At 48.0% G+C, this 14,257-nt stretch overlaps 1 protein-coding gene across 2 annotated transcripts; it reads right to left on the bottom strand.

The window, feature by feature from the left end:
- Positions 1-25: 25 nt before the first annotated feature.
- On the bottom strand, positions 26-12,874 carry CASP9 (caspase 9). Of its 2 annotated transcripts, none has more exons than XM_030537537.1 (10): positions 12,655-12,873; positions 11,426-11,639; positions 9,653-9,742; positions 8,421-8,458; positions 6,288-6,464; positions 4,961-5,050; positions 3,866-4,013; positions 3,146-3,325; positions 2,414-2,523; positions 26-651 (listed from the first exon to the last, which is right to left on the bottom strand). In XM_030537537.1, exons 1-10 carry the CDS (start codon positions 12,784-12,786, stop codon positions 559-561), a joined length of 1,272 nt encoding a protein of 423 aa, XP_030393397.1. In that variant the 5' UTR covers positions 12,787-12,873; the 3' UTR covers positions 26-558. The 2 variants fall into 2 exon arrangements, with proteins under 2 accessions (XP_030393397.1, XP_030393398.1); XM_030537538.1 differs by having other exon boundaries at positions 564-651; positions 3,136-3,325; positions 12,655-12,874.
- Positions 12,875-14,257: the final 1,383 nt, after the last annotated feature.

Genomic DNA, 14,257 nt, shown 5'->3' with positions numbered 1-14,257 from the left:
GAGAATAAAAGAGCAAGACAAACTGTACAGAAAGAGTAGAGTCTTTAATATAAACGGGCAACAGATGCTGCAAAACGATTCCCCACTCCCAAACACTGGCTTTTGATTCAGGTGCATTTTTGATTCAAAGAGCGTAAACACAAAGGTAATTACAAAATGCCGACACTTCACCCACGCCTCCTGGTAGAGGGCACCGTAATCATGGTTACAGCGGGGCCTGAAACGGCCACTGGCACGGCCCTCTGGATAGCAGAGATACAGAGTCCAAGGCTGCAACCTCCTAATGAAGGGCAGGACGCTTCCCTTCAGTCCCTGTTGTCGGTCTTAAATGTCTGAGATTAGGAAGCGACCAGTCCTGGTCTGACCAGGCAGGAGGCGAGACGTCTATTTCACAGTAATGAACGCGTGAACACATTAAGCTTCCAAGGATAAATTAATCCATGAAAAGATGAAGGCCAACAGGAGCACTGGTTCAGAGCAGTGACGGCCAGGTGCAGAATCGTGAGGCCTGAAGAGGAGTCTATCCGGGTGTATGGCGGAGACCTTCCAGCCACAACTTTAGTCGGTCACGAAGAAGAATTGTTTACGGAGGAAGTTAAAAGTGCCCGGCATCTGCTTGTACTTTCCTTTAGCAGACACAGCATGAGCCACCTGGGAAAGAGAAAAACCAAGGAGTTGGAAGTTTGCTGGTTGAGTGTGGCGGAGCACAGCTTTTCCCAGCCCTGGAGACGCACGGATAACGATCGGTGCAGCGAGGAGGGCTGTATAGGTTAGGGAATGGGGAGGAGAGGCAGTGGGTAAGTTTAACATTTATAAGGTGAGTGGGGGTGGGTTTGCTGGCAGAATTAAGACAACTCTGGAGAAGGGCAGGGCAAGATAAAGAGTCCAAGAGCAGATCTTGTGTCAAACCTCTGTGCTGTACTGTAGGTCTTTGCCTCTATGATACTTCAGAGCCACTCCATCGCCCTTGTGCTCCTCATCAGATGCTAACCACTGAAGGCTGCCCAAGAGCCGTCAACACCCGCCCAGCCCACACATACAGTTCTTCATATGAATCAGAAATAACCTTTCCTTTGCTCAAAAGAGATCAGTCATTTCTTTTGTGTCGACACTTTCATGAACCTTCTTTCAAAGCAGAAAGGTCTATTATCCCTCTTCCCCTCCTGTATTTGCTAAGACTCCCCATCACCTCTCCAAGAATCCTGCACTGGGACCGAACGATTTCAAAGCATTCACTTTCCAGACTGAAAGCGGTTTGACCACTTTAGAAGTAAAGGGCCTGATCCTCAGCTCGTTAAAATCAACAGCCATTGTGCCACTGGCTTCAATTGGAGCAGAATCAGGTCCAGGAGATTGTGAGAACAATTTTTCTTTCCTGTTTTGAAGACAATGTAGGATGCTTCTTTATACAAGGGTTATGCAAAAGACCAACTGAAATTCTGAAAACTGGAATGCTGTTTGCCTAGTCTTGGATGGACAAAAACAACCACCTCCCCACTATCTGAGTTGTAGGTGTATGCCCAGGACATAATTCCTGGTAAGTGAATGATTATGATTATTGTTGGGCACTGCTGAGTAAACACTGTGGTGCATTTGACAGCGACAAAACGGGCTTTTGTGCTATTTCATTGCAGTGTATGAGTGCTGCAGCATGGAACTGGTTCCCTTAAAAGTTAGTTTGAGAGGGTAGGATTTTCACTAAATTATTTCTAAAACACTGTACCTGTCATTCACAATATGGGAGAGTTATTTCTTAGAATCCTAAATTAGTATATACTCAAACTTACTGGTTCATTAACATACACATAAATTAAGATGCAATTACATCACTCACAAGTCAAGATAAAAAAAATAACATTAACACAAGCATCCGGTGGGGTTATCCATATAGCAGGACATTCCAGGAGACAAATCAAAACCTCACTATGGCAGCAGAGAGAGTAAATGCAAAACGCTAAGAAAGATGAATACGGAGAACTCTGAACATTACAAACACAACCATGTCTTGCTACTATACGTCCAAGTAGGAGATTATCTCAACACATACCATTGTGCTTGCTGCCGTTTGCTCTGACAGTTTGGCTGTTTTGTGACAGGACGGACAGACAGTCCTTTGCTCTGAGGCAGGGTGAGGACAGGCCGCTAGGCAAAGATGGAGGCCTATATTTTCAAAAGTGACTTGTGATTTTGGGTGTGATACCTGAAAGGGGCCTGATACTTAGAAGGCAGGTGCTCAGTCCTTTCGGAAAACCAGGCTTTTTCAAGGCATCTCTTCTTGGCCCCCCTAAAAACTGAAGCACCCAAAAATCACTAGTCGCTATTGAAAATGGAGGCCTAAGTGTCTAACGCCTGACTAACTGCAAAACCAAACGCCTACATTCCGCAAGAGAGAGTTAGAAAAAGGAACATTTACCCTCACTAGCATGCCCAGCAGGTCCTCAGTACAAGCATACTGTTCAAACACGCTGTCCAGTGTTTCGACGTACCACGAGCCACTCTGGGTATTCCGCCAGGAGACAAAGCCTTAGGAGAACACAGGGAAAGTAAGGAACTCGTTCCTTACAAGCAGCGCTTTCTTTCCTGCTTAATTCCATATGGAGATGCCCTTAGGAGCAGAATTTCCACCCTATGGATAACTTTTTCCAAATCCAGCACTAAAACATCCAGACCCTTTGTGCGGGAGCGTGGCCAGCGCTACAGACTCACTGGGTGATCTGGAGCAAGTCAAAACCTTTCTGTGCCTCCGTTTCTTCCATCTGAAGTGGGGATAATTATTATTTGCCTCATGCAGGTGAGGGGCTCAGTTAATGTTTGAGAAGGACAGATCCTCGGATGATAAATGCAGGGTGTTATTACTCACCAAAGAATAGGTTCTTTAAGGCTTTGAAAGAGGGAAAGTCAGAATACATACTAAGCCCTTTCTCTCACTTCTCATCCACAGATCTGAAAGCGTTTTAAAAAGGGGTAAATTATCCCCATTCTACAGTTGGGGAAACTGAGGCAGAGGGCAGGGAAGTGACTTGTCTGAGGTCACCCAGCAGGTCAATGGCAGAGCCAGGTTTAGAACCCAAGTCCCCTGAATCCCAGACCAGTGCTCTAGCCACTGCCTCCCTGCTAGGCCAGTGCTTTACTTACGCTGTCTCACCTGGAAAAGTTGAATAGGACACCAAGATGTCACTGGGAGTGGGTAAACTGGCTACGGCATCTGGCTCATCCAAGTTACCGGGCTGGATCTGAAAGGGAGTTGCATCCGACTCTACGGAACCTCCACGAGGTTGGTTTACAGGTGAATCAGAATCCACCTCAAATCCTCGGTCTTTCTGCTCTGCAAGAGGCAACCAGAAAGCCCTTCTCTGTTACATATGTAAGTAATAAGCAGTGGGTCCCTCTCACCCCTTAGCAAACACGGTCCCTCAACTAAAGGAGCCTTTTGTTTCATCTTCTGCTATGTTGGCTGACTCGGAGCCACGTGCAATTCACTCAAGCACAGAGTCCATTCATGCCAACCAGATGCTCTGAGCCAAATACAGAAATCTGAAACAATCAGCCGTGGCAGAGGCCATACAGAAGCTGCACCAGTTTGCTTCCTTCTGCTCAAAGCTCCAGTGCAGTGGAACACACCTCCGGCTCTGACGTCTTTAGAAACCTCACTCTCCATGGCCAATCAGTGCATTACCTCAGCAACAAGAATATGGAGCAGAGAGCAAGAGAAGACAGCCTGAGAAAAGGGAATAAGAACAGCAAAAGAAAGAGATGACACAGAATTATTATACCCTAAGTGCCAATGCACAAGCAAGCAGCCAGACAACTGCTTCTCCTCCTAAATGAGCCCCGAAGGCAAAGCACTGCTAAAGCCAATATTCACCTCCGCCACAGGCTTGAATAAAGAAGAGTTTGGGTTTTCCTCTCAAGCTTGGGCAATGGGACCCATTGAAGAAGTTCACAATCTTTTCGACGGGAATGTGCTTTCCATCCGTGCCGTAAATACCCCCGGGAAACTGAATATGGCTGGTCTGAAAGAGCAAAATCCACTGGCTGTTAACACAAAGGCAATAGGTCAACCTTTTCTCTAGTATAAATAACCCCCATTTTAAAAGTCTTTCCTTGGATGCCAGGATGAATCCAATGCTCTGGTATTTAGGATTTGGGGTGTGAGTTAAGGAGAGAGAAAACCCATATGTTATTTTAAGTAATCTAAATTCCAGAAACCCAAGCCCCTGATCTTCCAATAGCCCCCACTTCTCCCTCAAAACCTGGGATTTGTCAGCTCTAGTTTACCCACAGGCTAATTTGAATATTTGCTTAACGGCCACCCTAAATGGTCTTCTTTCTGTAATTTCACCACATTTCCTCTAGCTAGGTGCAGTTGTAATCCAGGGATTCATTATTACTAATTATAACCCCGGCATTGATCCACGGAAGCTCCCCTGGTGGATGCAGAATTATTCCATACAAAACATTATCCAGCACGAGGCTCCTCTCACTGTTTCATTCACCATAAACTTTGTGTCCCAGGAAGGTTAGACCAGAGTTATAAGGGGCACAGAAAGGGGGATTAGCAGCAAGATCAGATTAAAGTAGGAAAGATCTTGTGTTTGATATGGCTTCTGTCACCCCTGTGAGAAAACACCTCATCATAACGTTTTACAGCTATAAAGCAACCATCGGGCCTACCACCAAGGGAGGCCCCCATCATGCATGGTGACCAGGCATCGGACTGAACACTTAGTTCAGCACTGCAGTTAGAACATCCTTTCCCTTGGCAACCCTAAATAGCATGATGCCTGGAAGAGAGAGGCCCCAATGGCCTATGTCCGCAGGATAAGATCAGGACAGGAGGGAGAAGAAACCCGTCTTCACTCTGATGCCCAGGGAATGGTGGCAATCAACACAGACCTTTCAGGAGCATGCTTCTCCCTCAAGCCCAGAGAGATATGAATGAGATCACCAATCCTCCTACCTGACAGCCATGGGAAAGGATCACCACCAGGCAGCAGTCCAGAGCGCTGTGGTCCTGCCTCGCCAGGCGCTGCAACTCCCTGGCAATTTCCTACACACATTTCCAAAAGGTCAGTAACTGTTACCTTCAGACCTACCCCTTATCAATCCCATGTCCACATCATGCTGCTGAAAGGGGTGAGATTGTGCTCCTCGGAGACTGGCCCACCCAAGAGCACAGACAAGCTTCCTGCACTGTTCAGTGCTGATCTGGGGACACTGCTGCTGTGGAGGAGAGAAGACCCATTGCTCACTCCACGGCCCAGTCAATCCTTGCCCTCTCTTTTGCCAGCAAGGCTGTTAAAATCAGTGCCAGGTGAGATTCCAATTTTGTTACACTGATGCGTTTCCACAGGGAGACCCCACCCTAATTTCTTCACATGGGACACTGAACCACTGTCAAATGGAACAAGTGCAGGGTGATTGCAATCTACTGCTACTTAACATTTGCCATTTAACCACAGAGATTTACTTTGCTGTTTTAAAGGACACTCTCATTTCTGCGTTTCTCCCAAATGCAGCACCAATGGAAGGCAGTGCATTTGAGCGTGCGCACACACACCAATGCTCCGCCACAGATTTTAAAATAATCAGACTCGTTTGTTTTGGTTTCAATAGGTATGCCAGGAGATTGAATGTCCTGCTTAATATCAACTATTATATCATTCAAGAACAAACAGATAATCAAGCCCCTGGGTACGCCAGTCAGGGAGAATCTCAGTCAGAGATATCAGATAAATACACCCTCAGACAATTACTTATAAATCATGTTCAGGAATAAAAACTCAGCCCAGAAAGCCCCCAAAAAATGGGGCTCCTTTTTCATCTGTTACTATAACAGCAAAAGACATGATTTGAAAGTAAGGCTTTCGAAGTCTCTTCGAACACTGAAGTTTTGGGTTGGGGGGTTATGTGCCTTTCCCATCGGAGCACATATTGTCACCCTGTAGCAACACTTTTGGGGTACATCTACACTGCAAGCGAAGGTATGATTGTAGCACAGGTAGGGCGACTCATACCAGCTTTAATCTAGCTAGCACAGATAACAGAAGCCGTGTAGATGTGGTGGCACGGACTTCAGTGAGGGCTAGCCACACGAACATACACAGGCTCTCTGAAGGGCTTGTCCTCAGGCAGTCAGCCTGTGTTGCCAGGTCTGAACGACGACTGTTACCTGTACTAGTGAGACTGAAGCTAGCACAGGTCTGCCTACCCCTGCTAGAACCACACCTTCACCTGCAGCATAGCCTCTTCGCCCCTCGGCTCTCCCCAAATGCTTCCACCTTTACCTGAGCTTTGAGATCTCGTCGAACCAGGACGTCGAAGTGCAGTGACTTGAAGCGCTTCTCCAGTTTCTCACAGTCTACGTTGGAGCCCTCTCGAGAAGACAGGTCAGACTCTTCGATGAAACGGACGTTGTTGATGATGAGGCAGTAACCACACGGGTCAGCTTTCAGAACATAAGCCTGGCACACATACCCACCAGGGAGCAGTCAGACAGACAAACTAAATTCAACCTCCTTTATTCAGTGTCCACCAGCTAATCCAGCGGGATAGAACTCAGAACCGAAAATGCAGCTTTCGTGAAGCTCATTTGATTGCTGCTATAAACTCAATTTATTGTTTGCCCAGGATGACAGATGGATAATGGAATCCATGCTCCCTATCTAAGTTCCCTCTAAGCTGTGCAGCTGCAACCGTGCAGGCGGAGAGAGGCATCTCTCCCCTGGCCGTGAAGCTGCCGCAGCCAGGGACAGGCGTCTCTGCCCCAGCCCCGGAGCCGACCTGGCGGGAAAAGGCGCTCTCCTCCGGCCCCGGGCTGCTGTGCTGAGAGACGGCTGTGGGGGAGTCCTCTCTCCCCGTCACAGCCCCAGGGAAGTCTGCACCCCAAACCCCTCATCCCCAGCCCCACCTCAGAGCCTGCACCCCCAGCCAGAGCCCTCACCCCCCAACCCTCTGCCTTAGCCCTGAGCTCCCTCCCACATCCCAAACCCCTTATCCCCTGCCCCACCCGAGGCCGCACCCCCACCCAAGGCCCTCATCCCAACCCTTTGTGCTAGCCCTGAGCCCCCTCCCGCACCCCAAACAGCTCAGCCCCACCCTCACCACATATCACCTCCATATTGGTGCACATAACAAAATTCAGTCTGCACATGGATGTAAAAAGATAGAGGGAACGTTGCTCCCTATATATATCTCCCCAAGCAGCCGGGATAATGTTGCACATACAGCTTTACTTAATTCATGCAGAGTGCCACTGAAGTCAATGGGATCAGCAGAATCAGGGTCTTGACTGAAATGGATACAGGGTCAAACTCACTTCCATTGAGTTACAACAGGGATGAATTTGGCCTCCACTTTCCTAAACAGGCAGGTCTGTATTCATAATACTAGCTTAACTTACAATGGTCACGCTGCAGGAACGTGTGCAGTGCATTTTAGTTAGTGGGGTTTTTTTTATTCATATATTTCACACGATAATTACAAAAACAAAATACCCACTCTACAAATGCAGCACACTAAGTGTTGCGCTAGGTAATTATTAGTTGTCCTGATGATAATTGCTTAGGGAAAAATATTTGACCATGCGTTATTGGTCATATTTATGTCGTATTTAATGTAATCCAAAGAACGAGTGTGGTGTGACAATTGTTCTAATCTGAACTGAACCGGCCCAGTCAAAGCAGCAGGACTCACTCAGATGCTGCATCTGACACCTGGACATCAGAGTCACACTTGCCAGTAATTATTTAAAGGATCTTTTAAACAACACAGAACAGTTTGAGTCAAATGAACCTTAAATAAGCAGAAATGTACGTTACCAGTCTGCAGGCAAACATTTTCAAAAGCACTGAAGGCCAGATTTAGACCGGCTAGGCACTTCGAAGTTTTGCCAGCATAGCTTGGTTGGTTGTGGGGGAGGAAGGACAATCACACCCATAACTGGTTGCTCTAGGGCTAGCAAAACCCCTAGACACAGTTATACCAGCAAAAAGGTCCTTTTGCTGCTTGTTTCGTGCAGGAAACTGGTATAAACTATACTGACAAAAAAATTCTTTTGCCCAGTATGTCGGCAAATCCTTTCTAGCATAGACAGAACCTTACAAAAGGTAGTTAGTCACTTGAAATAATGGCAGGTACCCAGTGAGATTTACAACAATAGCTTAGTGAGATAGGCACCTAACTCCCACAGACTTTCAATGGAACTTAGGCATCTCACCTGCATAGATGCTTTTGAAAATTACACGAGACACCTGTTTCACCTTCAGGCACCTAAATATCTTTGTAATTCAGAGACTTAAGAGCCTAAGTCCCTTTGACTTTTGAATATGGGATGCAAAGTGGGTGGGATGGGGGAGGAAAAGGAGGTAGTTCAGGTAAGAAATGAGTAAAAATAACATATGTAGAAACAGGAAACTAACCATATCTGAGTTCCTCCTGGATGTCTCTGCAGCAGAACCTACAACATGTGATGAGAGAGAAATGACGTTCAGCTCCGCTGCCTACTTCACATTTGTCAGGAGTTGGGTCCCTGCTTAATGGGATTAATATTAATGCAAATATTTCCAGTGCTTTGACCCATTTCTTAACACGTTCAGTCACACCTGAACTCCTCCTCGCTCCCGGCCACACACAGGAAAGAAACATTGTTCCTTTACATGCATAATCGGACTGCAGATGTTGAGAGTGAAGTTCTGGGGGTTCATTTATCATGCCTTTGGACATTGCCTGTTAAAGATGATTGACCAGAGAGTTGTGAATTTCAGCTTCATTTGTCATAACAGAATCGGATGGGAAATCATCTCATAGCCTTACCATTCCAAATACCTTCTCTCCTCTCCTAAGCAGCAGGCAAACTAGCCTAGCCTATAGAAGTCTCTGAAACAATCACTGTTACAATTCAAAGCAGTTTTCCTTTTGACAGTGTCTACTTGTTCAGGCTGATTACATTCCATCTTAAATCAACAATTACATGGCACTAGTACACTTGGGGCTGCACCTCTCCCACCTTTGATGGATGGATCCTCTATGACAGAGCCTTGGTTTTAGTCTCGGTATTTTCTTCTCTGGGTGCTTTTAATGCTAGAAGGCTTTCAGACACTAGCCAGAAATGTGTATAAACACTATCGATTCGATACAAGTAATAGTACGCAGAGATACCTGCTTCATAGAGGGAAAATGGCTGCAGGGGGCTGCTAGTCACCGCACACAGGGAGAAAATCATCATTGCTCAGGAGAGGTGCCTGGACTAGCAGGGGATGGGTGCAACGTGTAGACAGCATGATCAGCTAGCCGGTGGCAAAAGGGTACAGGGAGAGGGTAGAGGGAATGCCTCCAGCGGTACTGATACACGCCAGAGCAGAGGTTCTCAACCATTGTGGGCCGCAAAAATGTGTTATGTGGGCCGCATCCGATACCTGTATGGCCCTGTGGATGTCACACGGGCTGCAGCTCTGTGCTGATTGGGCTGAAGGTTGAGAACCACTGCTCCAGAGGGCCTTCCATCCAGAAGGCGGATTGGTACAATATGTGGGCCACACTGAGGCTCTCAGAGAAAGATGGGCTGAAGGGATCGACATGAGGTATGGGGAGAGAGGAGGAATGAAGGACAGATAGAATGTAAGCCAAGAATTGGCAAGCGGAGATTGCTTACCCCGAGCTGCTGCACTGGGATGTGTTGACTCTTGGCATCTCTTAGTCATGGCTTGGACTGGGGTAGGCAAATATTCACGAGCCTTCCCATCTGTAAAGGTATAAGACACTTGCATTACTGCCCTTCCTATAGACTTTTGCAAGAGATACAAGCATACGAAGCAGAGAGCAGGCCTCTCTCCGGAGGATCTGGATGGAGCACTGCTGATTGCAGGTAACTGAGCCTCTCACCCTGTTGCTTGGAGCTGGGACAGCAGTTGTACTTTTCCCCTGCGAGTCTTTGATTAGAACAGTGGGAGCTGAGGCTAGGACCAGACTCAGTGGATGGGAATTGTGAGCACACAGCAAAACTTGTTCTCACCATCACCTGGAGGGTACCTGCCCCTTTCTTCCTGGCTTGTGCTCTTAGAAATAGCAACCCTCTTCCCCTTCCCCATCCCACCCAAATAATAAAAGCACCCTGAAAAGGCCAAGCCCTTCATAAAAAGACTTCTCTCTACTCCACCGCTACCTAAATCCCACCCTAAATTCTCACTCCTTCATGTCCTCTGTCCTACGTGATCCTTGCATCCCTCCTCCTGGTCCCACTTTCAGTTTTGCCTCTTCTTTCCTGCCACCACTTATTCTCAGTATGATCTCCCAAAAACCCCGTCTTTCCTGCTTCAAACCCTTTGCCTTTCTCAAGGCCTTACTGTGATGATCTTCTCAGTTTCAAATGTCTTTGCAACTTCTCTGCTGTTGTCCTGGGTATCGGACTCATCTGAGGGAGAGCAGACACTCTTCAGGGCAGGGATCCTGCCTTTATGTTTTTAGTAAAACAATTTATAATACTTAAAAAACTCTCTATATAAGGCCTGGTCTACACTAGAAAAGTAGGTTGACATAACCACATCACTCAGGGGCGCGTAAAATCCACACCCCTGAGCGGCGTAGTTAAGCTGACCTAAGTCCCTGTGTAGACAGCACTAGGTTGATGGAAGAATTCTTCAGTTGACCTAGCTATCGCCTCTCAGGGGGGTGGATTACCTACACTGAAGGGAGAACCCCTCCCGTCAATACAGCGGTGTCTACACTGAAGCCCTACAGTGGCACAGCTGTGCCGCTGTAGCATTTTAAGGGCAGACAAGTCCTTAGGAATAACAAAGAAAATGTTGTTAATGAAACTAGCTATCCAAGAAATATGAATATATAAAGTTAAAAACAGGATAGGTAGACAAGTTACACATCAAATGCAAATAAAATATACTACGCTATATAGTCCCTTCCATCCAAGAATCTTTACAGTAATTAACCTTCAGAACTCCTTTGACAGGTAAGGAGGTTTTGCCCCCATTTTATAGATGGAGGAATTGTGATTTGACCAAAATCCCACAGCATGTCAGACACCGAGCTAGGAATGGAATTCAGCTCTGCCAATGTCCAATCCCTTCTCTAATCACTGGATCACCCTCTCTCGCCAATAGAAAAAGAGAAATGTTTGTGTCCTTGGAGATCAGATTTGAGACATCACCGAGGTTACCTGCAAAAAAAAGTTATTAGCACAGCACTAGGAGATTGCTGCCAATTAAAAGTTTTCAGTGGTATTGGATAGCATTATATTTTCCCAGTGGCTGTGCGGAATAATCTACACAATCAATGATTCTGGAAGACATCTGGGCTATCAGATTTCTCAAGCTGTTAGCCAGTCTCCTATACTTCCTCAGCAACAGGGTTTACATCTGCTGTATCCAATTTTGCTGTCTCTTACGAAAACAGCACCACCACTGATACTTACAGGTATCACCCTTTCCACCACGTAAGCCCATTTCAACTGGTTTTAGATCAAGCGGACGCAACTGTGGGAATCTGTCCCCTTCACTCAGCAAAGCGACAAGGTCATTCTGTCCAGTTTCTCGCAAGCTTGAGACGAATGCAGGAAAAGCTTGTCTTCCTCGAGTCTGAAGGTCTGTAACCAACTGCCTGGCTTGGTCTCTTCGAGTGCCTGCTCTCTACAGGGAGCCAAACCAAGACAGAAAGCATTAGCATCCCACATGCATGACATGTCTGCAGTCCAGCAATTCATAAACAGCATGGTGATGAGTACAAGAAAGGACAGGGGGATTTTCTAGATGTGAACAGAACATAAACTGATCAGGGTGTTGCCCTGGAGTTGCCTGGCTACAGGCTAAAAAGACAACTCATTGATGGCCCTCCCATCTTTCACATCAGCCTTTAGCTAGCAAATTCAAGCCTCTGCCTAGTAGAGGCCCACTGAATTTTTTAAGGCCCAGGTTCTATTATCCTTGATAGGTAGGGAAACTGAGGCACAGAGGAACCGCCTCTGGGTCAGACAGCAAGTGAGTGGTACAGTGAGGTATAAAACCCAGGTCACCTGATTCACAGTGCTCCACTCCAACCACAAGACAACGTTGCCTCCCACATGATAGGGCAAGTTCTACTGTATCATAACTTTGTTGGTTTTGTACAAACTAACCCCCAGCCTTTGAAGCTTCTCTTGGCTTGTTTACCGCCATGGTTAGGGTTATGCCACTTTAATTCCAGTATTGTCCTTCCAGCTCACATTCTTAAAACTTAAATTCACAGCAGCTCTGTGACCTCCGCTCCCGCCATCACCCTGAAGGGACTGATCAGAAATCCAGGGAACTCCCCACAACTTCTGATTTGCCAGTGGCTGCTAAAGTTCAGCTGTTTACAGCCGGGCAGACGGTCCCGGCTACAGCTCAGCGGCCTGACAATGGCATCCAGCGGCTGCTGGGTTCATTTCAGGAGATAGTGGAGAAGTTCCCCAGCAAACCCCCGGGGGCTGGGTGTGTGTGTGGGGGGCATTGCCCTGCCTTCTGCACTGCAGTCTCTAGCCGTGGGCGGGGGCTCAAAATGCAATTACCCCAGGGCATGGGGAAGCAGCCTGAACAAAGGAGGAGGGGAGGACTGAGCAGGGATGGGGGCTACAGCGAGGGCAGGAGGGCGGCGGAGGGTGAAGGGGGTCCGGCCAGAAGCTCCTACCTGGATCTCCTCGATCATGTCCTGGGTGAAGACGCCCTTGTGCAGCAGCAGGTCCCAGAGCGGAGCCACCTGCAGCTCCCCCACCAGGCGCAGGCGGCTGCGCTGCAGCAGCGCCCGCTGCGCCTCCTCCATCCCCGGGGACCCCCTTGGGTCGGCCCCGGGGGGCAGCCGCAGCCAGAAGACAGCCGAGATGTTCTGCTTGCTTCCGGGCTCCGCCCTCAGCCCGGCCCCCTTCGGGGCGGTCTATAGGATCCGCCCTTCCCTGAGGCCCCTCCTCCTATAAGGGCCTCCTCTCTGGTCCTATAGCGTCTGCCCTGATGCCTAACGTGTGGGGCTGTATGACACCAGGGATTTGCACGCGTCTTTCCCCTTTTCCGCCAGCTCCCTTCACAGCACCTTCCCTTTCTCTCTACCCAGGGCTGTGCATAGGGCCCTAAAAGAATCTACCTTCTTTCTAGGGGTTTAGAAGCCCCTGTTGCACCTTTCTATAATATCCTGTAGCCCTTCCACTATCAATACTAAAACAATTAAATTCTTCCCCATCAAACAGCACTGCACAGCTAACAGCAGTATATGTATGTCCACATTCTCTGTTCAAGTGGCTGGCATGGGTCAGGATACCAGACTAGATGGACCATTAGTCTGTTCCAGGGCTGTCATTCCTGCATGGAAAAAATATTTCCATGTATAGCGGCAAACTTTACTCTCACGTTCATGTGAATTTGGAGTAACTCTGCTGAAAACTGTGGTGTCATACTGGCTTTACACTGGTACAAACTGAGAGCAGAATTTGGACCCGAGTGTGTGGTCTTTGAGGTCGCACTAATAGTCCTATATAATTGTGTGGAAGTGAAGAAATTTAGGGTATTTTGAGTAGGGTTAGCATTTTATACCTCTAGTAGATCAATCTCCCTAATTCAGTTACCATGCCAACCAGGGCCGGCGCTTCCATTTAGGCAGCCTAGACAATCGCCTAGGGCGCCAGGATTATTGGTGGGCGGCATTTTGCTGGAGGGGGCGGCAGGTGGCTCCGGTCGGCTGCTCCCACGGCTCCAGTGGACCTCCTGCAGGCACCACTGCGGCAGCTCCACCGGAGCTGTGGGACCAGGGCGCAGGGCAGCGAAATTGCCGTGCGCCTAGGGCACTAAAACCCCTAGCGCCGGACCTGATGCCAACAGAGGAGCAGGGGAGACGGAGGTGAGAAGCAGAGGTAGAGAAAAAAACATATTGTGAGGCCAAGAAGCCGCAGGGTGACGCAGCATCACGGTGAAGTGGGCTGGCACCGTGATGCAACATGTGACACAGCAGCACCATGGTGACACCAGGACATTTAGGTGCTGGAACCAGGCTTACAGGGGGTGCTCCTGCAGCCCCTGGCTTGAAGTGGTTTCCATTATATACAGGCTTTAGTTTGCTTCAATGGCTCTCAGAACCCCCCCTTCCCCCTCCATACAAATTGTTCCAGAACCCCTGCAATGACACGGTATCACATTATGATGCAGCGCCATTGTGACGGAGACATGGGCTGTCATCGAGACATGACGTCACATGGTGACGCAGCACCACAGTGACATAGGCTGACGTCATGACGTCACATGGTGAC

This window comes from Gopherus evgoodei, chromosome 18 (genome assembly GCF_007399415.2).
Source record: "Gopherus evgoodei ecotype Sinaloan lineage chromosome 18, rGopEvg1_v1.p, whole genome shotgun sequence".
Taxonomy (NCBI): domain Eukaryota; kingdom Metazoa; phylum Chordata; order Testudines; family Testudinidae; genus Gopherus; species Gopherus evgoodei.
Note: the sequence above shows the minus strand (reverse complement) of the source record. Positions and strands in the feature narration are given on the sequence as shown.

Coding starts and splice junctions, on each gene's coding strand:
- CASP9 (XM_030537537.1), bottom strand. CDS start 12,786: ATGGAGGAGGCGCAGCGGGCGCTGCTGCAGCGCAGCCGCCTGCGCCTG. Junction 8,459..9,652: donor TCCCAGTGCAGCAGCTCGGG/GTAAGCAATCTC, acceptor CACATGTTGTAG/GTTCTGCTGCAGAGACATCC. Junction 3,326..3,865: donor TATTCAAGCCTGTGGCGGAG/GTGAATATTGGC, acceptor TGCCTCTTGCAG/AGCAGAAAGACCGAGGATTT.